The sequence below is a fragment of the Oikopleura dioica genome, chromosome PAR (assembly GCF_907165135.1).
Source record: "Oikopleura dioica chromosome PAR, OKI2018_I68_1.0, whole genome shotgun sequence".
Lineage (NCBI taxonomy): Eukaryota > Metazoa > Chordata > Appendicularia > Copelata > Oikopleuridae > Oikopleura > Oikopleura dioica.
In genome coordinates, this window is record NC_137293.1 from 11,814,104 (window position 1) to 11,840,836 (window position 26,733).

At 42.7% G+C, this 26,733-nt stretch overlaps 2 protein-coding genes across 5 annotated transcripts; both read left to right on the forward strand.

Annotated features, from left to right (window-relative positions):
• On the forward strand, nt 1–26,723 carry LOC145702753 (uncharacterized). Of its 4 annotated transcripts, none has more exons than XM_081780015.1 (15): nt 1–140; nt 235–10,438; nt 17,967–18,056; nt 18,101–18,580; nt 18,621–18,933; nt 18,974–19,494; nt 19,624–23,318; nt 23,810–23,962; nt 24,054–24,179; nt 24,529–24,627; nt 24,971–25,320; nt 25,361–25,650; nt 25,692–25,987; nt 26,031–26,357; nt 26,423–26,723. In XM_081780015.1, the coding sequence occupies exons 2-15, from the start codon at nt 279–281 to the stop codon at nt 26,515–26,517; spliced, it is 16,995 nt and encodes a 5,664-aa protein (XP_081636141.1). In that variant the 5' UTR covers nt 1–140; nt 235–278; the 3' UTR covers nt 26,518–26,723. The 4 variants fall into 4 exon arrangements, with proteins under 4 accessions (XP_081636141.1, XP_081636142.1, XP_081636143.1 ...); XM_081780016.1 differs by having other exon boundaries at nt 19,624–23,222; XM_081780017.1 differs by lacking the exon at nt 24,054–24,179.
• On the forward strand, nt 10,703–17,807 carry LOC145705341 (uncharacterized). Its single transcript, XM_081782801.1, has 5 exons — nt 10,703–10,823; nt 11,096–11,792; nt 12,246–13,223; nt 13,348–14,187; nt 16,823–17,807. Exons 1-5 carry the CDS (start codon nt 10,703–10,705, stop codon nt 17,805–17,807), a joined length of 3,621 nt encoding a protein of 1,206 aa, XP_081638927.1.
• Nucleotides 26,724–26,733: the final 10 nt, after the last annotated feature.

Consider the following 26,733-nt stretch of genomic DNA (forward strand, 5'->3'; position numbering starts at 1 on the left):
GACTGTACGATCATCGATGTTACAATGACTTTGAAAATTACTACGATTACGATTACAGACTCACTATCTGTACTGATTTGCCTCCTACCTTCTTTCTCCCACCAAACTGCCAACCGAAAAAGGATACTGTCGTGCACAGGGTACGTCGAAATCGTATTTTCTTTTTATCTTTCATCTATAAATTGATTACAAATTAATGATTCAAAAGGGTCGTTAACTAACGCGGTACTTTAGGAGATCCGCATTACCACACGTACGACGGCGCTCGATACGATTTTATGGGCACCTGTCGATACCTGCTTACTGCGGCAAAACTGGACACCGATTATGCAAACCTTCCTCCCTTCAAGGTTGAAACTAAACATCGACAAGCTTGGGCTCCACGAGTCACTGTTGCTATGACTGAACATGTTTGGATCACCTTCCCAGGCGCAAATTTCCCAACAGTCGTCTCTGATATTTATGCAAATAATGGAACAATGACCGACACTGACTGGGAAGCCGATTGGGAGATCTACTTGTTCATTGCAGATCCTCCACAAGGTTCTGGAAGACCATCACAAGTTGACATGACGATTATGAATCTGAATACCAATGAGACTTTCCATGTCGGAGAGATGAAGAATTCCGACTTTGAGATTCTCAACGTTGGTAATAAAATTTACTTGAAAGCATGGTTCGGCCTCGAGGTCACTTACACTGCCGATCAATGGAAAGTAGAAGTAGAAATTCCTTCCTGCTATGGACAGCGTATGTATGGTCTTTGTGGTAATTTTGACGGAGAACATTCTAACGATTGGATATCTGGGGAGAATATGCACCTTGTGGACTATACTGATACTTCTGCTGTTATGCCTTTTACCACTGTTCAAGAGCAAGTCGATTGGGCTCAGACCTGGGCGACCGTTGAAGAAGACGGTTGCAGTGCTGGCGACCCCCTTGAAAAGTGTGATGCTGAAGACGTCAAAGATAAGTGCTCGCCGATCATCGAGGGCAACCGATTTTCTGATTGCCGCGTCTACGTTACCGAATCACTTACCAATCATTTTTACGATGATTGCGTGTTTGATGTGTGCATCGACCGTGAATTGCGATGTGACATGATTGGACAATTCGTCGACACTTGTCTTGCCGTAATTCCATCTTTCCAGCTTTCATACGGTCTTTGTAATTGGGCGAACGCTTTGGACTGTGCCCCAGAGTGCCCAGCTAACTCGGCATGGTCGGGTTGTGCTGACATTTGTCGAGATGTCAAAACCTGTGGTAACAAAGATGAAAACGTCGACGAACGTTGTCTGGACACCCCTAGCTACACTGGTGCATGCATTTGTAACAGTGGATATGTGCTTGAAGGAGGCGTTTGCGTCCCAGAAAGCGAGTGCGGTTGTATTTTATCCAACGGAGCTTCAGTACCCATCGGCCATACAGAAACAGACTGCGAGCAGACTTGCGAATGCTTCTCTTACGGATACACCTGCCGAGATTTGACAACCGAGGAAAAAGTCGCCAGAGGTTGTGAGGTCAGCTGTCAAACTCTTCCCCTCCAGAAGTGCTACGGATCTGGTGATCCCCACTACCATACATTTGATGGCTTGAATTACGATTTCATGGGACAATGTCGATATAGATTGGTTGAGACTGAACTTGAATCTCTCTCACTTTTTGATAATGTGGTTCCATTCCAAGTCGATGTTGCTATGCGAAGAGCATGGGGAGATCGAACTGCTACAATGACGGAACATGTTTGGTTCCAGCTTTACACTGAGAGCATGAAATCAGCAATCAACGAGAATACTACTTATCCATATGAGCTTTATATCAACGTTGCAGATCCGCCAGTGCCAACCGAGGCTAAACGGTACCCAACACTTATCAACGCGTACATCTACGACTTGGTCAACAATAACTCGATCGTGCTGGACGCTCATACAACTTGGGAGCACGACGGTATTAAATTCGAAAATTTCAACTCTTGGGCGCGCATTACGACCTGGTTCGGCGTAGAGGTCATTTATAAAACGGCGGTGTGGTATGTTGAGGTAAACGTGCCGCAATGCTACCAGACGAAGACTCTTGGCCTTTGCGGTGATTTTGATGGGCAAAAGTCAAACGAATTCATCCCATACAAAGTCAACACAACGGAAACCGTCGAAGCCAATGTCTTTGGTGATTCTCACAGAGTCGGCGATTGGGAAGGAAGTCAATGTAACGTAACAACGCCGCCTCCAGAAGAATGCGAGCCGACAGCGACGACTGAAGAGGAATGCGAACTCATCGGAAATGGTGCCTCTGTTTTTGGCCTGTGTCATCAGTATGTGGATCCTGACATAATCGTCAGTGAGTGCAAATTTGATATGTGCTTGGATAACAGTATCAAATGTGGTATCTATGAGAGCTACATTGGTCAATGTATTGCCGCCATAAGAAAACAAGGAGGTGAAATTCCAGCAAGCATTTGTGACTGGGCAACGGACCTTCAGTGCGCACCTACTTGTCATGATGAAAATGAAGTTTTCAAAGGATGCGCTAACACTTGCGATGATTACCGAACTTGTGCCAATTACAACACAGACCTTGACGATTTCTGCCCAAGTGGTGGTAGCGCTGTTTCTGACTGTGTTTGCAAAGATGGATATGTGCGACACGAGGGAATCTGTCAGCCTGAAGATATTTGCGAAGAAACCTGTGAAGATCGGCCGGACGGAGTTTGCACAGCAACTGGTGATCCTCATTACAAAACTTATGATGGAGGCCGATTCGATTTCATGGGCACTTGCAAGTACCTCTTGACAGGAGTTGATGACGATAACGAAAACCCTGATCGAGAAGGCCTTCCTGGGTTTGCAGTCTCTGTCAAACATCGACAAGCATGGTATCCACTTACTGTCGCTATGACTGAACATGTTTGGATCGACATTCACCAGCAAAACTTCCGCGATCAAGATAATGTCACTGAGCGACGATGGGAAATCTACATGACTATCCCTGAAGAAAATAGACCGCAAGGACAAGGCAGCGGAAGACCATCCTTCACACAACTCTTTGTTTACGATCGATTAAATGACGTACTCTTGGAAACAAATGAAATGGTCAACAACGACTTTAGCGTGATTAATTACGGAAATCAATGTGTCCTTGAGACATGGTTCGGTCTAAAAGTGAAGTACTCTGCTGAAAGGTGGCAGGCCACCGTTGAACTCCCATCTTGCTACGAGAACCTTCCAAAGGGTCTCTGTGGTGATTTCAATCGGGAGAACGATGAACCTGTTTCTACGCCTGAAGATGCTTTTGACTGGGGCCATTCCTGGGCTTTGACCAGCTTCAACTGCTCTGCTGGTGAGATCGTCACCAAATGCCCAGTCGAAGCAGATAAAATTGTTGCAGAAGATCATTGTGAACCAATTATTAGCGAAACTGGAATTTTCGCAAACAGCAGTTGTCACGATTACGTTGACCCAGAGTTTCACCACCACGATTGCGTGTTTGACCTCTGTCTTGATAGTTCTCTCCGTTGTGAAATGATCAGTGGATATGCCGAGGCATGTTTAGATGCCATTCCATCTTGGGAACGACAAGAGCTTTGCGATTGGCATGAAAAAGTGAACTGCACTCCTACTTGCGGAGCTAATCAAGAGTTCAAAGGATGTGCGAACACTTGCTCTGATGTCATCACTTGCTTGAATAAGGACGAAGATCACGTTGAACGATGCGCTGGGAAAACTGAAACTGCTAGCATGTGCGTTTGTAAGGAAGGCTTTGTTCTTTCTGATGGGCAGTGTATTCCAGAAACAGAGTGTGGTTGCAGAACACCAACTGGTGGCTATGTTGCCCAGGAATTTGTCTACCGTGACTGCAAAGAGAACTGCGTCTGTACTCCCGATGGATATATTTGTACTCCACTAACTGAGCAAGAGCAAGTCGAAGATGGGTGCATTTCATTTTGCTTTGACGAACCAAAACAAAAATGTTATGGCTCAGGTGATCCTCACTACCATACATTCGATCATTGCAACTTCGACTTCATGGGACAATGCCGATACAGACTCGTAGAAGTTGACTATGAGCACTATGATACCTTCTTCAAGAGAGTTCCATTCCAAGTTGAAGTTGCTATGCGAAGAGCATGGAATGACAGACCAGCTACGATGACTGAAGCTGTTTGGTTCAACTTATACCTCGAAGATGATGTTATCAACGAAAATACGACCGCAACTCATACTCTGCATATCTACGTTGGTGATCCACCACAGGGAAGTGGTCTTCCAAGACAAGTTGTTACAGAGATCACTGATAACACAAAGATGGTCAACAATACAATCGTTTTGGGCGACTACGAAGTCTGGTCGCATGGAGGAGTTACTTTCCAGAATTTTGCTTCGCACGCTAAGATTACAACTTGGTTCGGTGTCGAGGTCGTCTACAATACGGCTGTCTGGTACGTTGAAGTTTTAGTCCCAGATTGTCTCCAAGAAAGAACTTATGGTCTTTGTGGTAACTTCAATGGTCAGTGTTCCGATGAATATTCGATCATTTATGGAACCAATATCACCGATAACACGGATATTGACAGATGGGGCGACTCTCACCAAACAGCAAATTTTACTCTTGAAGACGATGCAAGCATCTGCGGCCCACCAATTCCAGTCGAACCGTGTGATCCTGATGCTCAAGACATCAACATCGTCCCTCATTGTGAGAAGATGGCAGATGCAACTTCACTATTCGGTCAATGTCATGAGCTTGTTACTCCTGATATCATCGTCAGTGAATGCAAATTTGACATGTGTCTTGACCAATCGATCGGTTGCATGATCTACGAGTCTTATTTCAACCAGTATCTTTCGCTCGCTGCCAATGTTTCTACTGAGATTTGTGAATGGAGAAGCCAAGGACTCTCAGAAATGGACTACGATTGTTCTGTAGACTGTGGTGACAATGCCTTCTGGACGGCATGTGCAGACTCGTGCGACGATTTCAGAACATGCGAAAACCGATTAGTTCCAGATGAAGAGCACTGCCCAGTTCGATCACGTGTCTCTGGATGCATTTGTGGCGACGGTTTTTACAGAGAAAATGGCGCTTGTATTCCTGAGGCAGATTGTGGATGTTTCATCGGCGAAAACAACGATGAGTACGTTCAAAAGGGATATCTTTATGATGAGTGCGATCAACGATGCGAATGTCTTGGAAATGGCAACTATTTTTGCCGAGACTGGACTGAACAAGAACTTATTGACAAGGGATGCATAACTGACTGCCGCCTCGAGGAAAAACAGAAGTGCTATGGCTCCGGCGATCCTCATTATCACACGTTCGATCATTGCAGTTTCGACTTTATGGGGCAATGTCGATACCGACTTGTTGAAGTGGATTATGAGCATTTTGATACCAACTTCACTCGTATTCCATTCCAAGTGGAGGTTGCTATGCGAAGAGCATGGAACGATCGACCAGCTACGATGACAGAAGCTGTTTGGTTTAACTTGTATCTGGAAGATGATGTTATCAACGAAAATACGACCGCAACTCATACTCTCCATATCTACGTGGGTGATCCACCACAGGGAAGTGGTCTGCCAAGACAAGTTGTTACAGAGATCACTGATAACACAAAGATGGTCAACAATACAATCGTTTTGGGCGACTACGAAGTCTGGTCGCATGGAGGAGTTACCTTCCAAAATTTTGCCTCTCATGCTAAAATCACCACTTGGTTCGGTGTCGAAGTCGTCTACAATACGGCTGTGTGGTACGTCGAAGTTTTAGTTCCCAACTGCCTCAAGGAAAGAACTTATGGTCTTTGTGGTAATTTCAATGGTCAGTGTTCCGATGAATACTCGATCATTCATGGAACCAATATCACCGATAACACCGATGTTGACACTTGGGGCGACGCACACCAAACTGCGAATTTCACTCTAGAAGATGATGCAAGCATCTGTGGACCACCAATCCCAGTTGAACCTTGCAACCCAGATGACGAAGATGTCAATATTGTCCCTCACTGTGAACAGATAGCCGATGCTTCCAGCCTTTTCGGAGAGTGCCACTCTCTCGTCACTCCTGATGTGATTGTTGATGAATGTAAATTTGATATGTGTCTCGACCAATCAATCGGTTGCATGATCTACGAATCGTACTTTAACCAGTATCTATCGGTTGCGCAGAATGTCTCTGACGAAATTTGCGAATGGAGAAACCAAGGTCTTTCGAAGATGGACTACGACTGTTCAATTAATTGTGGCGATAACGCCGCTTGGACCGCTTGCGCAGACTCTTGCGACAATTTTAGAACATGTGAAAACAGATTTGTACCCGATGATGAACACTGTCCCGTTAGATCCACTGTCTCCGGATGCATTTGTAACGACGGCTTCTTCCGAGAAGACGGCGATTGTATCCCTGAAGCTGACTGTGGATGTTTTATTGGTGACAACAACGACGAGTACGTTCAAAAGGGATATGTCTACGACGAGTGCGATCAGCGATGCGAATGTCTTGGAAACGGAAACTACGTCTGTCGAGATTGGACTGAACAAGAGCTCATTGACAACGGATGCATAACTGATTGCCGTCTTGAGGAAAAACAAAAGTGCTATGGCTCTGGAGATCCTCACTACCATACTTTCGATCATTGTAACTTTGATTTCATGGGACAGTGCCGATACCGACTAGTGGAAGTGGATTATGAGCATTTCGACACCAATTTCACCCGCATTCCATTCCAAGTCGAGGTTGCTATGCGAAGAGCATGGAACGATAGACCAGCTACGATGACCGAAGCTGTGTGGTTCAACTTATACCTCGAAGATGATGTTATCAACGAAAATACGACCGCAACTCATACACTGCATATATACGTTGGCGATCCACCTCAGGGAAGTGGTCTTCCAAGACAAGTTGTCACAGAAATCACTGATAATACCAAAACCGTCAACAACACGATTATTTTGGGCGACTACGAAGTCTGGTCGCATGGAGGAGTTACTTTCCAGAATTTTGCTTCGCACGCTAAGATTACTACTTGGTTTGGTGTTGAGGTCGTCTACAATACGGCTGTCTGGTACGTTGAAGTTTTGGTTCCCAACTGCCTGAAAGAAAAAACGTATGGTCTTTGTGGTAATTTCAATGGTCAGTGTTCCGATGAATACTCGATCATTCATGGAACAAATATCACCGATAACACCGATGTTGACACTTGGGGCGACTCTCACCAAACTGCAAATTTCACTCTAGAAGATGACGCAAGCATCTGTGGACCACCAATTCCAGTCGAGCCATGTGATCCTGATGCTCAAGACGTCAACATCGTCCCTCATTGTGAGAAGATGGCAGATGCAACTTCACTTTTCGGTCAATGTCATGAGCTTGTTACTCCTGATATCATCGTCAGTGAGTGCAAATTTGACATGTGTCTTGACCAGTCCATCGGTTGCATGATCTACGAGTCTTATTTTAATCAGTACCTTTCGCTCGCTGTCAACGTTTCTACTGAGATTTGTGAATGGAGAAACCAAGGACTCTCAGAAATGGACTACGATTGTTCTGTAGACTGTGGTGACAATGCCTTCTGGACGGCATGTGCAGACTCGTGCGATGATTTCAGAACATGCGAAAACCGATTAGTTCCAGATGAAGAGCACTGCCCAGTTCGATCACGTGTCTCTGGATGCATTTGTGGCGACGGTTTTTACAGAGAGAATGGCGCTTGCGTCCCAGAAGCAGATTGTGGATGTTTCATTGGTGAGAACAACGATGAATATGTTGAGAAGGGATATATCTACGACGAGTGCGATCAACGATGTGAATGTCTTGGAAACGGAAACTACGTTTGTCGAGATTGGACCGAGCAAGAGCTAATCGACAGCGGATGCATTACTGATTGTCGACTTGAGGAGAAGCAAAAGTGCTATGGCTCCGGCGATCCTCACTACCATACTTTCGATCATTGCAATTTTGATTTCATGGGACAGTGTAGATATCGACTTGTGGAAGTGGCTTATGATGATCTTGATCGAAATTTCACCAGAATTCCATTCCAAGTGGAAGTTGCTATGCGACGAGCATGGAATGATAGACCAGCTACTATGACAGAAGCTGTTTGGTTTAACTTATATCTCGAAGATGATGTTATCAACGAAAATACGACCGCAACTCATACTCTGCATATCTACGTTGGTGATCCACCACAGGGAAGTGGACTGCCAAGACAAGTTGTTACAGAGATCACTGATAACACAAAGGTGGTCAACAACACGATCGTTTTGGGCGATTACGAAGTCTGGTCACACGGCGGAGTTACTTTCCAAAATTTCGCTTCACATGCTAAGATTACAACCTGGTTCGGCGTCGACCTTGTCTACAACACTGCTGTTTGGTATGTCGAGGTTATGGTTCCCAATTGCCTCCAAGAAAGAACCTTCGGTCTTTGCGGAAATTTTAACGGTGAATGCTCCGATGAATATTCAACAATCTACGGAACAAATATAACAGACAACACAGCAATCATCGATTGGGGCAATTCTCATCAGACAATGAACTTTACTCTTGAAGACGATGCAAGTATTTGTGGCGCGCCACTTCCACTTGAAACCTGCAATCCTGATGATGAGGATATTAATATAATTCCGCATTGTGAGCAAATGGCTGATGCTGATACTATCTTTGGACAGTGTCACGAGCTTGTCAATCCTGACATTATTGTCAGTGAGTGCAAATTCGATATGTGTCTTGACCAATCTATTGGTTGTATGATATACGAGTCTTACTTCAATCAGTACTTATCTCTTGCTCAAAATGTCTCAACTGAGATCTGTGAATGGAGAGAACAAGGCCTCTCCCAAATGAGCTACTCTTGTTCTGTTGATTGTGGTGATAACGCTTATTGGACAGCATGCGCAGATTCTTGTGACGATTTCAGAACTTGCGAGAATCGAGCTGTTCCTGATGACGAACACTGCCCAGTTCAATCGCGAGTCTCAGGATGCATCTGCAATGACGGATATTACCGAGAGAACGGTGAATGTGTCCCCGAGGCTGATTGCGGCTGCTTTATTGGTGAGAACAACGACGAATACGTCCTGAAGGGCTATCTTTATGACGAATGTGATCAGCGATGCGAATGTTTGGGCAACAACAACTATGTTTGCCGAGATTGGACTGAATACGAGCTGATTGAAAAAGAATGCATTGATGACTGCAGACTTGAAGAATCAACACAAAAATGCTATGCTTCCGGCGATCCTCACTACCACACTTTCGATCATTGTAATTTCGATTTCATGGGTCAATGTCGATACAGACTCGTTGCTGTTGACTTTGAGGATATGGATCGAAACTTCACAAGAATCCCCTTCCAGATCGATGTTGCTATGCGCAGAGCCTGGAATGACCGACCAGCAACAATGACGGAAGATGTTTGGTTTGATTTCTATCTTGAGTCCGATGTAATCGACAACACCACAAGTCCGACTCATTCTTTGGAAATTCACGTTGTTGATAGACCTCAAGGATCTGGTCTGCCGTCTCAAGTAAGCTGCCAGATTACTGATGCAAATGGAAATGTTACCATACTCGAAGAATTGGATACTTGGAATCATGGAGGAGTTGAATTCTCTAATTTTGGATCCTTCGCTAAGGTTAAGACCTGGTTCGGCGTTGAACTCATCTACAACACCCAAGTTTGGTATGTTGAAGTAAATGTACCAAATTGTCTTCGAGAAAAGACTTATGGTCTTTGTGGAAACTTCAACGGAGATTGCGCGGACGAGTACAGCTACGTATACGGAACAAATATTACCGATAACTCCGATGTCGATATTTGGGGTAACTCTCATTTGACACAGAACTATAGCGTTGATGGTTCTTGTGGACCGACAATCGAAGTTGCTCTATGTGACCTAGATGACAGTAATAACGCTCACGTTGCTCCGTTCTGCGATGTGCTTGCCGATAGTTCCTCGATCTTCGGCCTCTGCCACGACTATGTTAACTTTGAACAGATCGTTGATGAGTGCAAATACGATTACTGCTTGGATAGCTCAATCGGATGTGACATCTACCAGGCTTTTATCAACCAATGTACTTATGCCATGCGCGCTGCAAATGTTTCTACGGATGCTCTCTGTGACTGGAGAGACGAGATCACTAGTTGCGCTGTTACTTGTGGAACAAACGAAATCTGGGCCGGCTGCGCTGATAGCTGTTCTGACTTCTACACTTGTCCCGAATTCCGAGCTCTGGCCGGAGACGAATGTCCCGTGGCAGGAGAAGAATTGCAAAAGTGTATCTGCGCTCCAGGATATTACAGACAGGTTGTCGACGGCGTAGAAGGCGACTGTGTCCCTGAAAATGAATGTGGATGCTTTACTGATAACGGTGACTATGTCCTTATTGATTGGGATAATACCGAAAATGGTCAAAATTGCGTCGAGGAAAGGTACTGTGAATGTACAACAGAAGGCAGGTTGTAAAATAAATCAGTTTGTTTATATACTAATCAGAATAAAATCAGAATTCAAAATGAACTCATTTTGACACGCTAATTTGGCTTTTGAAACAAGTTCAATTAAACACTTTGATCATCGCTTTTAATTTCTTTAAATTACAACCCCGTGGAACAGGCCTCATATGCACAGATTACACTCCTCAAGACCTAGTGGAAGAAGGATGCGTGGACCATTGCTTCGATGAGCCGAAACAAATGTGTTACGGATCTGGAGATCCTCATTACCACACATTTGATCACTGCAACTACGACTTTATGGGACAATGCCGCTACCGACTGGTGGAATCTACATCGTATGATCCATACTTCTACAAAGGTCGATTGGTAAAAATAGAGGTAATACTCATCATACATGGATGAAAAATAAGATATTTAAATGTATTCTATTTACTAGCGTTAACCGAGGTTAACGACATGGCGGTCTTTTTATGAATGGAAATAATTTTACATAATAAAAGCAATTTGCTTTCTTGTTTTCATTCTCATCTTCACTCTACCACGGTTATTGATTTGAATTGAAGCATAGTACCAAGTTCATATACGAAAGAGTATTGTTATTATTTAACAATAATTATCAATCGAAAAAAGTTCCATTCCAAATCGATGTCGCTATGCGCCGAGCTTGGGATGACCGAACTGCTACAATGACAGAACATGTCTGGTTCGAGCTTTACCTCGAAGACGATGAAGTTAATGAAAACACCACCTTCACCCAAAGCCTATATATCCGCGTCGGCGATCCACCACAAGGCTCGGGCCTGCCTTCATACGTCATCACTGAGTGGGAAGATCATTTGACAGGCAATGTCACGGAGATCTCAGGATTCAGCGCTTTTGAACAAGGTGGCGTATCTTTTGAGAACTACGGAGGATTTGCGAAGATTACAACTTGGTTCGGAGTTGAGCTCCTTTACAATACTGCCGTATGGTACGTTGAAGTCAAGGTGCCTCAGTGCCTTTCACACGAGACGTTTGGTCTCTGTGGTAACTTCAATGGAGAATGCGCTGACGAATATACTTTATTTGGAAGCAACGCGACCGGAACTGCAACTGACTTTGGCAATTCTCACTTGACCCATAATTTCACAGAAACTGGAGGCTGCTTGGCCGCTGAACCTAGTGTTTGTGCCCCAGACGCGAACATTACCAGCTTCTGCGAGCAGATAGGAGATAACAGCACAGTCTTTGGACAATGTCATGCCCTGGTCAACCCAGATATTATTGTTGATGAATGTAAATACGACGCTTGCAGGCAACCTTCTATCAAATGCGAGATTCATCAATCGTATGTCAACCAATGCATCGACTCAATCCTTAGCCAAGCCAACAGGAAAAGTTATGAATATTTTTTAATCGATCATTCAGTAATCTAGCCAAAGCTGCCCAACATAATCCCGCGATTTTTATCAATCATTTGCTCTTTTATTCGCTAACAGAGCGAAGAATAGCTCCTCAGTCGTAAAAATAAGTGATCAGATTTGATTGCTTTCAAAAATCAGCTGGATTTTTAACTCCCTTTGTTGCATAGTTTATGATAGATTTTGCATATAAAAAGGTAATATGAACAAGTAATCATGCAGTGCCAGCCGTACACTAATATATTTTAAAATCCTATTAATTTATCGTTACCTAATCATCGCTAATCAATCACAATTTCTAGGCCGTTCTAGGATTATTATGTGACAATTCGGTCTCAAATTTAAGACCTCGCCCAGGAAATAGCGTAACTCGTAAAAAGTACTCATGACGATGTGCCAGCAGAATTATGCAACTGGCGATCTGGTAGCGAATGCGATCTTCCGTGTGGCGTGAACGAGGAGTACAATGGCTGCGCGAACACTTGTACCGACTTCTACTCCTGCGACAACATGCCAGCTAATATGACCGGAAACTCAACAGAGGATGCGACGTCACAAAGTTGCTTTATTACGGGAGCGTGCGTTTGTCTGCCTGGCTTTGTGCGCGACCTAGAGGGCGCGTGTATTTTATCTGAGCATTGCGATCTTGTCGAAACTACAACGACTATGATAGAGATATCAACCGCGGCGCCGGTTTTCAATGCGACCACAGATGTTCCCTTTATCGGCACAACGGATAGTGTTGTCACAGATATCATTGCCACGGAAGGATACACTGTAGTAGAGAACACAGAAGGCTACACTTTTGGACCCACAGAAGATGTTGTTACAGAACTTACCGATGTCACTACCGGTATCTTTACAGATTCTGCACTTATTACGTTAGATCCTTTCACGGAGTCTTTCACTGATGGATTTACCGAGTCTGCAACTGAATCATTTACCGACGTCTTCACCGAATCTGCAACCGAAGTATTCACCGATAGTTTCACCGAATCTCCAACTGAAGCATTCACCGATGGTTTTACAGAATCAGCAACTGAAGCATTCACTGATGGGTTTACCGAAACAGCAACTGAAACATTCACTGATGGGTTTACCGAATCAGCAACTGAAACATTCACTGATGGTTTCACCGAATCCCCAACAGAAGAGACCTTCACGGATGTTACAGTACCTGGCGTTACTGAACCCGTTACTGTCGCAGAAGAGTTTACTACTGATAGTTTCACCGAACAACCATTCACTGAGCCTGGTTTTACTGAAGGCTTTACTGAAGGAGCTACTCAAGGATTCACAGAAGTAACAGACGTTACCGAAGATGTCACCGATTCAGACATCCAAACAACAGCCCCTAGGTACGGATACATCTTAAGACGCCTATCAGTATCATCATACCAACAAAACACTTTTGTTTCGTTCGGCAAAACGCTAATTACACGCTCTCATTAAATTTCAATTCACCAACATTTCTTAACTTAGTGTTACCGAATTACCTGACACGACCACTGGGTATGTAGATAGTTCCACAGAAGATGCATTCACACATTCTTCATTCACTAAACAACCATTCACACATAGTTTCCAAACAGAGTCTCCTACAGACTCGACAGATTTCATGACCACAGAAGGATACATTTCATTCACATCAGATACAGTCACTGATAGCCAAGTCACACAAAACACTGCCACAATCTTCGACTTTGCTACTCAAAGCCCAGACTTTACTACAGAAGAAACTTTCACACTTGGAAATCCGACTGAATCCCTATTTACTGAGGATTACACTCAAGAAATGGTCTCGACAGAGTCTAGCTTCACGGAACAAACAGATTTTTCTGTTGTAACTGGTGCAACGGAAAGCTTTACTTTGGCAACGGAATCTTTCTTTACGGAAGGCATGACAACAAGTTATACGATGCCTACGGACGCAGCTTTTACGGAATCATTTACCTTTGATCCAACTGAAGCAACAGCGTCGTATTTCACTGAAGAAATGACAGTAAGCAACACGATACCCACAGATGCCACTCACACCGACTCAATCACCTTTGGTTTCACTGAAGCAACAGACTCTGCCTTCACGGCGGAAATGACAGAAAGCTTCACGATTCAAACAGACTTGTCTTACACTGACTCAATCACAATCGATCCTACTACAGAAACGGAAGATGTTTTCACGAACGTCATCACAGAAAGTTTTACATTCGACGGAATGACAGAAAGTAACACGATCCCCACTGAAGAACCATTCACGGAGTCAAAAACGGTCGGCTATGCAGAAGCCACTGAAACTATTAACGAGACTATGGATCCAGACAGGCATATAAATTCGCTTGGCGATTTTCGCCAAAAGCGAAAGCGAAGCGAAGGCGAATCGAAAATTTCGCTTTCGCCCCCCGAAAATGACACCCCTGATGTTCGCTTCGCTTTCGCTTTTTGTCCCCGATTTTCGCCAAAAATTCGCTTTCGCCGAGGCCTCGCTTTCGCCAAATTTTCGCTTCTGGCAAATCTTCGCCAGAATTTCGCTTTCGCCAAGGCCTCGCTTTCGCGAAGAGTTTGTTTTCGCCAAAATTTCGCCAAGTTCTCGTTTCGCCAAGAGTTCGCTTTCGCCAATAATTGGCCGAATCTTATGTTTTTGTCTTTCAAAGCGGTATTTATAGGGGAGATCATTTATAAATTATAAATTTAGTTATAATTGAGCCTTTTTTCAAGCTTAGTAGGGTGGGAGTTAAATACAGTTTTAGAACCCCTAGAAGCTGGGGACCATTTGGCTACTGATAGGTGGGTTAGGGTGCCACCTATACTCGATTGTAGCCCAGGCTCTGGCTGTCATTTTGAGCTTTAGAAAAGTCGGGAGGGGGTAGGGTATCTGGGGAGCTAGGGGCTCTTGAAGTCGGAGAGCTCGGCAGAAATCGAGTACTTTTTCCAAAAGTCTTTTCGATGTTTATTCATTTAAAATTGTTGAAATTGTCATTTGGGGTCATCTGAGGTCAGGTCGGGTCACTTATTAGAGTTTTCTGAATTTTCAATTATTCCTGACCTAGAGTGACCTCAGTTGACACCAAACGTCATCTTAAACACTGTTGAATGAATAAACGTCGATTAAAAGACTTTAAAAAGTACTCAATTTTGGTCGAGTTCCCTAACTTTAAGGCTACGGGGGTCGACGAGGCTCTAACCATGGCCTTATTCCGGGAAACTCTAAAGAGTTCGAGGCTTGGATCTTTCATTTATAGTTAATTTGAACCTAGATCTTGACTTCTATAGAAAAAAATCTTAAGTTTATAGACATTTTCTTGCCAAAAAACCGCTTCAAAGTTGGCATCTCGACCTATATTAGGGTAAAATTGGCTTCAATTCTGAAGAATTGAACCTATAAACCTCCGCTCGGTATATTTTTAATGAAATTTCAAACCTTTTTTTTATTTTTTGAAATAACAATAAACGATTTCTGCTGTAAAATCCAAAATATCTGGTTACAGAAAAAACCAAGACTACCATCATATTTCTCGGGCTCTGCGCTTTCAAAAGAGCCCTAAATAATGAAAATCCAAGCCAAAAAATTTTTTCCGGTCAAAGTTCTAGAGCTCGTTTCTCGGAAACTACAAATGATAACAGCTCACTTTCAACTGTAAGTCTACTTTATTTTTTGCGGTGAATTCACTGGGCATCATGGATATTGTCATACTTTCAAGTTAAGACCACATATAACATCGACCCCCGTACCCTTAAGGAGGGGGTCGACGAGAATTTTTCAGGGGTGATCGTGATTTCGCGTATACGCATGGTCTGTGCATGAATCTTATATTTTGGAATCTACAGATCCTCACGAATCTGTTGAGCCTAAAATCATTCGATAAAAATAAGATTTAGGGGTGAAATTAAGATAAATGTAAAAGAAATGACTATTTTTGGTGCATTTTCGCGAAAATGGCCCTACTTTGACGGCATTTTTGACCGATTTTTCTAGCAAAAATTTTTCTACTTAACGCCGGTTAATTTTTTCAACCCTTTTCTGTTTGCCAGTAAATTCAGATTTTGCCTATCTGATCAGGTTTTCCCGCATTTTTGGTCACGGAAATCCCGATTCTCGTCGACCCCCTCCTTAAGAGTCCCTAGCTCCCCAGATACCCTACGCCCGCCATTCTTTTCTAGAGCTCAAAATGACTGCAAGAGCCTGGGCTTCAATCATCAATGGTAGCCTCTAAATTTTAGAGTCTAAAAGTCTTAGCTAGGGCTTCGAAAATTCTCGGTTTTAGAAAGCCCAGAAGCTGAGCTTTCATTTGGGCACCATATCAAGGGGTCAAGGCAATTCATGGGACCGGAATTTCCGAAATCCGAACTAGATATCTTCAATCGAATTTGAGTACCGGGAAACGACTCAAATGAAAGCTCAGCTTCATCTTCCATAACTGTGTCATATTATTAACTTAGAAAAATGGGCCGAATTTTCATCTTATTAGATCGCCTTTTATACAAATTTATCTTTCAATTCCGGCGAAATTTCGCTTTCGGCGAATTTTCGCTTTTGGCGAATTTTCGCTTTCGGCGATTCTTTGCTTTTGGCGAATTTTCGCTTTTGGCGAATTTTCACTCTTGGCGAATTTTCCCTTTTGGCGAATTTTTCGCTTTTGGCGAATTTTTCGCTTGGCGAATTCGCTTTCGCTTCGCTGTGCAAGATAGGCGTTCGCTTCGCTTTCGCTTCGCTTTTTGGCTGGAAAAATTTTCGCTTTCGCTTCGCGTTCGCTTTGGGTTTTCGAACGAAATTTATATGCCTGGATCCAGATAGCACGACCTCTGAAATTGATCTTTCTACGGGAACTGAAAGTCAATTCCTTACTACCGAAGCAGAATTTACAGAAGATCCAATTTTTACCACAACTATAATCACAACAACTTCGACAACTTCGACAACTTCGACAATTTCGACAGAAAGTTCTACTTTCTTAACTAGTACAGACACTTCTACTTTTCATACAGGAACTTTCTCAACAATTGTCTCAACCGACAAGGAAACACCAGGGCCGTCAACCATCATCTCGTCTTCTACAACGTTATCCACGACAGTTTCTACATCAACGGAATTCGAATTCGGCACCGTTTCCACCGTAACAGACAAGCAAACTGTTGAGCCAACGATGACAAGCACTTCTACTATTGATGTGGGAACTTTTTCGACTGTAACGGACCAACAAACATTAGAGCCAACAACTACGATGTCGACGACGATATTCTCAACATCTACAGAGAGCAATGTTGGCACTATTTCGACTGTAACGGATGAGCAAACCATTGAACCAACGATGACAAGTACTTCTACTATTGGTGTAGGCACTTTTTCGACTGTAACGGACCAGCAAACATTGGAGCCAACAACTGAAACATCGACTTCGATATTCTCAACATCTACAGAGAACAATGTTGGCACTGTTTCCACTGTAACAGACGAGCAAACAATTGAACCTACGACAATGTCTTCGACAGAAACTTCCACTATTGAATTCACTCTTTCAACCGTCACAGACAGTAACACAATCGAACCCACAACGATTAATACTTCTACGGAGTCGACGACTAGCGAAGTAGGAACAATGTCAACTGTGACAGACAATCAGACAGTTGAGCCCTCTTCGACATCGACAATATTTACCACATCCACTGAAGTTGAAATAGGAACCTTCTCAACTGTCACGGACAACTCAGGGGTCGATACAACATTCTCATCCACTACACAAACCACAGAATTTATTACAACTACCTCATTTACTACCTCAACAACATCCACAACAACATCTACAACCACAACATCAACAACATTACAAGCAACGACATCGACCATTCGTTCGACCCCATCCACCATTGTCACAACCACCACCTCTCAAGAAACCACTTCTAGTTCCACCACTAGCTCCACCAGTAGCCAAAGCACCACGACGTAATTTAAAACAAAAGCGCATGATCAACATCGTATACCCACTTCGTTTGAAATCAAACGGTCAATCAAGAGCGCCAAAAGACTTTTGGACACCAAAAGAAGTAACATGCTTTGCCTATATAACACAAACTATTGTCGAAAATTTCTTAACATATTCTTTTAGTGTTGTTATTGATTCCTGCAAAGGTAGCATTCAAGACGCGTTCGTCGCAAATTTCAGTTCCCTTGGAGCCGTTTTGACTGTGGAGGCGATGTAAGATCTCCGAATGTTAAAATTTATCACCATAATCAATTTAGGGAAAGTGATGACTGGTTCTCCCTGTCTTTTGCCAGTCTTCTCTCGAGCAATGCTGCTGGATTCTACGCACTCCGATATTCCAACTTCTACTACCACGCTCTTCAGAGAATAAGCATCATTGAAGAACTCAACATATCTCAAGACGACACGATTTGCGCTGCTTTCTCACAAAACTTCCATATTGACACTATAACGCTGATCGCAGAGTATCAATTGACTGTCGAAACAGTCGTTTGGGAAATTCATTCACAGGCAATTCATCTTGAAACCTGCTTTGCAACCAATCAATTTGCCAATGAAACCCTCAAGGCATTTGGAATCGAAATGGAAAATGAAAGTGACCTTGCAATTATTACGAAGCTTGCTATTTGTGCATACACCATGGAACACTTTAACGCTGCGACTTACTCGCTCTACGACATAAACGTTTTCTTCTATGCATATTTTGAATTCTATGTGAACTATTTCGTCAGCTTTGGGTAGGTTTGCTTTTATTTCAAAATAAGCATAAATTTCTAGCTACGAATTTACTGGCTGGGAGCTTTCACTTTCTGCTGATGGTTTAGTTACTTACTGGATGAATATTCTCATCTTCATCCAATCTGGGTACTTCTCTGTTGACTTGGTTGACTGGACCTTCTTCTATGACATGACGGCACTTATATTCGATTGCGCGACATTCAGCGATCTTCTGGCTGAAATAGGATGGGAAAATAATGATTTCAGTTGCCAGGCCGATTATTTTGTATCTTTCTGGGAGGTCGATTACGATTTCAACTTCGAGTTCAAACAGCTTTTCCTTTTCTTCGAATATCTGGATCTTGACTTCAAGGTTTTACTTTTTATGCATATTTTTATTAAATTCTAATTAGATGCTTTACTACATCAAATACGATCTTTCTGTGGCACTCGAAACTGGACAGATGACCTGGTTCACTGGAAGCGGATTCGAAGCGTATGTTACCTTCCTCCAAGACTGGTGGGCAAACGTGTGCGTTATGAATCTGATCAATGTGTACGGATTTGATATTAACATCAACCAGTATGTTGGATACTTCTACTCCCCTGTATTTGGAGCGCTCGCACAAAGAATGTACTGTTTCAATTTCTACGCTGGCTCCGATCTTCTTGAAGGCTGGTTTATCGCATGGTCAAATTTCGGTTTTGGATTTGACTTGATTAATTTCGACTTCGGCATTGAAGGCGTAGAAATCGAGCTCGCTCCGCTTTCCATCCAGCAAACTTTTATCATGCGCTTCTTCGAAAGCGACTTCTTTACATCATTCGGATTCTCCGCTGATTTCATCAGCCTCCTACGAGTTTGGACCTTCTCATTCAAGGGATTCCGTGTTGGAGAAATCCAAGCGTTCTTCTTCGGTGATTTCGGGTTCAAGTAAGTTATCAAGTTTTGAACTCATTGCGAACTTAAATGTAGCAATGTCCATTTTAATGACATCCTTTCTGAGGGTAACTTTTTACTACCTCGTCATTTTATTACGAGAAAACAATAAAACATATTTAGTTTCATCACGTCGATCGATGGTTACGCTGGATTTGAAGCTGAGTTCGCGAAATTCCAGACAATAATCTACAGTCCAGAATTCGCTGTCTTCTTCTATCAGCTTGAAGTACTTGCTCACATTGAAGCCAAATTTGTTAGCGGATCTGTCGCCAACTTTGGCTGGGCTGAATTCAGCGCTTTGGATTTGAGCGTTATTGACTTGAGCTTCATTCGATCAGAAATCACTTATGATGTGCATTTTGGATGGATCGAGGCCATTCTTGTTGGCTTTGATGTCAATCTCTTCTTTGTCGAAGCTGACTTCTATGTGATCTACAGCGCAATTTCTGTTCAACTTATCGAATGGCAACACAATTTCTTCGTTATCTTTGAAGGCGCTGCGTTCTCCTGGATGCATGATATTACCGGACTTACAGTCGGAAACAACTATCTTATCGATTATGTCAAGGAGCAAGTGCGAACTCTTACGTTCTCTTCAGTGACTTCTGAGACTTACATCGCCGCTTATGGCTCCTTCGCAAATGGTTTTATTTGCCAGATGAGTGCCCTGCTCAAACTTATAATCGCTGACACTGCAACATCTTACCATCTTGGTGGTTATTCCATTAGCGAATTCTATGTTAGCTACTTCACTTCAATGCAGAGCTACTTTATTGGCTTACTTTCTTCATCGGACTACGCCGTCGATTTCACCTCCTTTAATCTCAATACCATTGATGCTTTCATTGCGTCTCAGGACTTCAGTATTTCCACAAGTGTTCTTCACAATACCTACACTTTTGATATCTCGCAAACATCTCTTGCCCAATATGTCTTTAGTTGGGCCCACCAGACTTATCAATTGCCTTCAATGTCTGCTTATGCCGATTTTACTATCGAGGGACGATATGATTTCGGTCTCCTCATGTATTTCATCGGTGGTTCTCAATGGATCTTCGAAGCTTCAGACTCTTACACTTCTTATCAAGCTTACCTTGCGGAATATTACAATACTTTCTATCTGGATTTGGATGCAACTATCAAGGAACACGATTCTGCGATGATCATATCGAAGATTTCTGAAATCTGGAAGTTCCACGGTGCAAGAGTTTTCTTTGCCTATTCCGATGCAATGATGTACATGTACAGCAACAGCTTTGATCTAAGCTCTTTGAATATTGACTTGTTCGATCTTATGAACTCTTATTATATCGCCTATGATGGAATCTACTGGATTTCTTCTATGGAAATTTCCACCGATTTCAACGCCGCATTTGTCAGCGTTAACTCCGAGTTCGCGTACGACTGGACCGCAACTATCCAAACTCAAATGTACAGCCATATCATCCAATCTCATTTGTATTCTTACGGAATTTGGACAATCGGAGAATCACATGAAACGATCAACAGTCTCCTAAGCGTCGAATCTTCTTGGACTGCTCTCGGGGAGAGCGAATGGGACCTCTCATCAACCCCGTCGCAACCTGCTCTTGTTTCTGCATACAAGATTATTGCTGATGCCGGATTCTCTTCCTACAAAGTTGACTACTTGCTTACCTATCAATTCCAGGGAATGTTGAATTTCTTCGAAATTTCCAGGGTTCTCTACGCGGACTACGAAGCTGATACTCTCGCTAAATACTTGATGCAATTTGAACGTCTCTTCATGGGATACGAATGGGGATACTACTACGAAATCCAAGACAACTCTACTTTCACTAATTTCGCAGCCGATCTTGAGACGACTACTTCTATTGCTGGATACTCTGTTAATTTTGCATGGATCGATTCAGCCTGGTACAGTTACGATTTCTCCACGCTCTTTGATACGATCATTTTCTCCGGTTACCCTGTTGATTGGTCTGCATGCTCTGCTACTTGCGGAACGGATGTCTACCAATACAAAAATAGAGCTTGCCGAATCGATTCCCATCCAGAGTATACTTTTGGATGCATTGGAGATCTGCAAAAAGAAAATCGTTGTCACGTCTCCTCGTGTGAAACTGACTTTAACGCAGAAATCTTGACCATCAAGCTTTCAATCATTATCAATATGAAATTTACCTTGACAACCGGTCTTATTTCTAACGACATGTTCGCATCAAGCATGACTATTGACTATGATGCAAGTAACTACGGTATGTTGCTCGTTTTCCAAAGCTTTGGTGATGCAGATTCTTCATTTGGACAAACTATTTCTGCCTCGATGACTGATGACACAGATGGTAATACGAAGGTCTTCGTTGGTCTTTCTATTTCTGGTTTCTCTGCTGCCCGATCAACTGGTCGCAGGCGAAGACGTTCGGTTCCTCTTCTGGAAGGAGAAAGATTCCGTCGGCAAGCTGATAATTCAACAACTACAACCGCTGCTGCTACGACAACAACTAGTACAACCACTTCCACGACTACAAGTACATCCACGAGTACAACAACTACTTCTACAACAATTACTTCCACAACAACATCTACATCAACAACATCGTCGACATCAACAACGATAACAACGTCGACATCAACATCATCGACATCAACAACATCATCGACATCAACAACATCGACATCAACAACATCTTCGACATCAACAACATCGTCGACATCAACAACGACAACATCGTCGACATCAACAACATCGTCGACATCAACAACGACAACATCGTCGACATCAACAACATCGTCGACATCAACATCTTCGACATCAACATCAACGTCAACAACAACAACTAGCACAACTACCTCTACCACAAACTCATCAACCTCCACAGTAGAAACAACAGCATCAAGTAGCACAACCAGTACAACAACAACCACAACCTCAACCAGTACCAGCACAACATCTGAAGAAACAACAACAACAACTGCTAGTACCACTGAAGAAGCAACGACCGATGTTTCTTGCACCGCGATCGTTACTGCAACAATGGTTCTCGACAAAACTTGGACAAGTACCTTGGCAAGCTCTGTCGAAGTTGACTACACTGATTTGGTCGCAGAAGTGAAGGCAGCTGTCGAAGCCGTTACGTTTGACATTGGTGACTCAGAATTCACAAGTGTTGATGTAACAGGATTCACGCAAGTCACAAGTGATGCTCGCCGAAAACGCCGAGAAACTGGCGATGTCGAAGCTTCAGTAGATATTTACTTTACAGCTACAACCCAAGTAAAAGAAAGCGAAGCTGAAGCTGCCAAGGAGGATGACGCTACCTTTGAAGAAACTGTTACTGGGCTTGAAGAAGCTGTCCTAGAGTCTTTGACTGCTGGTGATGTTGACATTCTTGCCCAAGATGTGACGGAAGTCGAGTCTGATATTATCCTCGAAGATGAAGAAGAAGAGGATTATGAAGTCTCCGCAACTGTGGCTGCTGAGTATGAACAAACTAAAGAATACCCTGAGGACCCAACTGCTACTTGTGAAGACCCTGTGGAGATTGATCTTAATGATGACTCCATCGAAGAAGTTGTTGGCTGTGACGCCGCTGAGGAAGTTGATGCCGGGGCAGAAGCTGCCGGAGATGCTATCAACGACGCTATTGCTGACAGTGATATTGCTGATGGAACAGCATTGGTTGGATCAGTTGCGACGTTGGTTGACAAATTCGAGCCAGATTCTTCAACTACAACAGGTACTACGACAACCTCAACAACAAGCACCACGACATCAACCACGACAACAACGACCACTTCCACAACATCCACGACAACAAGCACCACCAGTACAAGTACTAAAACACTGAGCACATCATCAGTTATGAGCACAAGCACTATAAAATTAGAAAGTCCGACCACTGTCAACGACCAATTCACACCAAGCGCACAAGACACAACTATCGAATCAACTTCTGTTTCTACGAGCACTATTCAGTTAGATATTGAGAGCACAGTCTTAGATCAGAATACACCCGGCACTGAAGGTAAATTTTTCACTTGGAATATCGGCCAACCTATCATCACAGAACAGTATTGGATTTGAATCGATCACTTAGATGATTCATAAAAACTTCGATCAAATGTTTATAATTATAATCACGAACACGACCCCGAAAATTCGCAAAATCATAGGGAAAATCAGCGTCAGTTCTCACTTTCAGAGATTGAATATTTGGAAAAATAAAAATTTGAGCTTATTATCAAGTTGTCGAGCACTTATCACAAAATCACATAAGTTATGTGACAAAATAAAACTTTTACATCTATCAAATTTGTTACTTAGCATCAACAACAACAACTACGACAACAACTACGACAACAACTACGACAACAACTACGACAACAACTACAACAACAACTACCACAACAACTACAACAACAACTACAACAACAACTACAACTACAACTACAACAACTACAACCACTTCAACAACAGGTAAAAAGTCGTTTTCGAGAAAACACTCAAATTGATTGTAAAAAATCAAATTTTTTTCTTTCAAAAATACGGGTCTTGTTTTTCTCTATAGAACTTTCCACGGCAGCTAGTGGAACAAGTACACCTATAGAAACTACGTCGAGAGACTCAACTTCAACTCAGGAGTTAGGCACAAGCACATTTGTGTCGACGACTGAGGTTGTCGTTGAGACGGAAGGTAAACCTGACATAAGCTGTTCTGCGATTCGCGAGGCAATTTTAGTTGTTATAGCCCTATTAAAGAGTCGTGAGTTACGACTCGTAACATTCTTGGAAAACCGAGAAAAAAGAAAAAATGTGCATGAATTTCCGGCTGGTTGTCACAAGCGGACTCATTTTTCGGGGATTCATTTATCGAAATTCGAGTTAAACGTGCAACCGACGATATCTTTTATTTTTAGTTATACAGTATAACTTATACTCATGCATGATGCATCCGTTATAGATATATCGCCGATATAATATCGGGTTTCTGAGATAATATCTCGACTCATATAATTTTTATTTCGGCTTACAAAAATCTATAGAGAATGTTACGGACAAGAACACTCCTGGACCAACGGAGAGCTCTACAGAGTCCTCTTCTGTAGTTACTTCTACTGAGACTATAAGTGAAACGACAGAAGGTACCAACGAATGCAAAGCATTTCGCTTGTAATTTAGCTAAGTAATGAGAAAGTCGAAACGACATTCTACAACAGAGTAGCCAAAAGATGCTACTTTTTACTTTTATCCAGACTCTGGATTCCAGAGCATTCCTCTCTTTTTCTTCATTATTTTTACCATTTTGCGATTCGCAAGACATTTTTCCGTCGTTACTAACGACTGGTTTTTTGGGGATCCGAGTGTGCATAAGGTTTAACACTGGAAGCAATGTTTGATTCAATAAGATCATGCATCCCTTTTATTGAGTCTCCGAGACAACATCTCGACTCTTATTGTTCTCTTTTTAATTTAATATCTTTTTAGAAACAACTACTTCAACTTCTACAACAACGTCAACTTCCACGACAACAGAATTTGTGCAGCCTGAATGCAACGAGCTCTGCAAAGAAGATTGGTCTCCATGGGAGCCGTGCTCTCATGAGTGCTGGTCTACTGAAGATGAATTCGAAAATGTTCGTCAAGTAAGATTCAAGTGCTTCGAGAACGCTGAGTTTGAAACTTGTTACGAAACGCAACGATGCTTCAACGAGACCCACAAAGAAGAAACGGAATGTCCAACAGCCGAAGAGGTTAAAGCCGACTTAAATGTTGATGATCTTGACGCGCTTAAAGAAAATGGACTTGGTATCATTAACATATTCGTTGATTTCAAGGTGATATTTTTAAGTCTATTCGTTCTCCAAAATCGTTTAGATCGCTATCTCTGAAAAATGGAATGATGATTACGCCAACCCTAATTCCACTGCATTTAACGTCAAGGCTGCCAAATACACTGGAGTCATGAGAGAGTGGTTTGACTTTGCTGGTGCTTTCAAATTTGTTTCTCTTGATCCTGTCAACATGAAAAAATCGGATGTTCCTCTTGAGTGCGATACGACCGGTGTACCATCGATTTCTGATCAAGCAGCGCTTGATGAAGAGTTGATTGTCACTGATGCTGATGTTATTTTGAATAATCCATACATTGATGAGATCGGATCTGAGTAAGTAAAAAGAACTTTACTTGTTCTATTATTATTATTAGTGGTCGACGGCGACGTGACATCGATGAAGCCGTCAAACGAAGCCGTATCGAATGCGCAGACTCTGACTTGATCATCTTCCACTTGCGAACGCGCCACAAAGTCGTGACGAGCTTTAGCTACACTGAAGTCAGCCAAGCTGTCCTTCGTCAGCTCTCTCCGATTCTCAAAAATTCCGGCGCACAGGTCGTCTCCGCAGACGAAATGGGTGAAAAAATCAATGAACAACTGGAGGAACAAGTCCAAGACGATGGCAAGCCACAAAACTCGAATAACTTGAATTTCCAGGCTTTTGGAAGTAAGTCGACGTAAACATTTATCGTTCATTATCAATTCAATAGAAACACGGGTAACGAAAGAGGACAAAGCCGTTGTCGGTGAGTGGAAGGCCTGGGACAACAGCGGCTGCCCAGCGTCCAGATCTGAGAGGACTCGCGATTGCATCATTAACAACAACCAAGAAAAAGTCGTTCCAAATGAAGATTGCCTCGCAAATGCGCCAGAAGGCACAGTTTTCGTTGATGACCGAGAATGTTGTACTGACCGAGAGAATTACTCAGAAGAAGACGAGAAAGTATGTGAATGCATGTATCCTTGGTCGGCTGACGCTAATGGAGACTGTAACACCTGCATAGCCCTGAGACCGATGCAATTCTTGTGTTATATTTGTAAGTATTATTCAATAATTAATTATTTAAGCATTTTAATTTCAAATTCTCACTCAAAATTTCAGCCGGGGAATTCGATAATCCCAAAGACAGCAGTTCAACCACTACTGCTCTGTCCCTACTACCTCTCCTGACGATGTTCTGGCTCCACCTCAATTAAAATATCAGTCTTAATAGATAAATTATGTAAAAAAACCTCCATCAAGCTCAAATACTTCACAAAACAGCGCAACCTTACTAAAGACTGAAAAATTTCCTTTGGAGACAAAACAACTCACATCTCATATGCAGTTCACATGACGTCTTTCTTTTTTACGAATCTAATTATTATGAATGTGTACATTTGAATAAAGCACATACAACCAAGCGGCTGAAA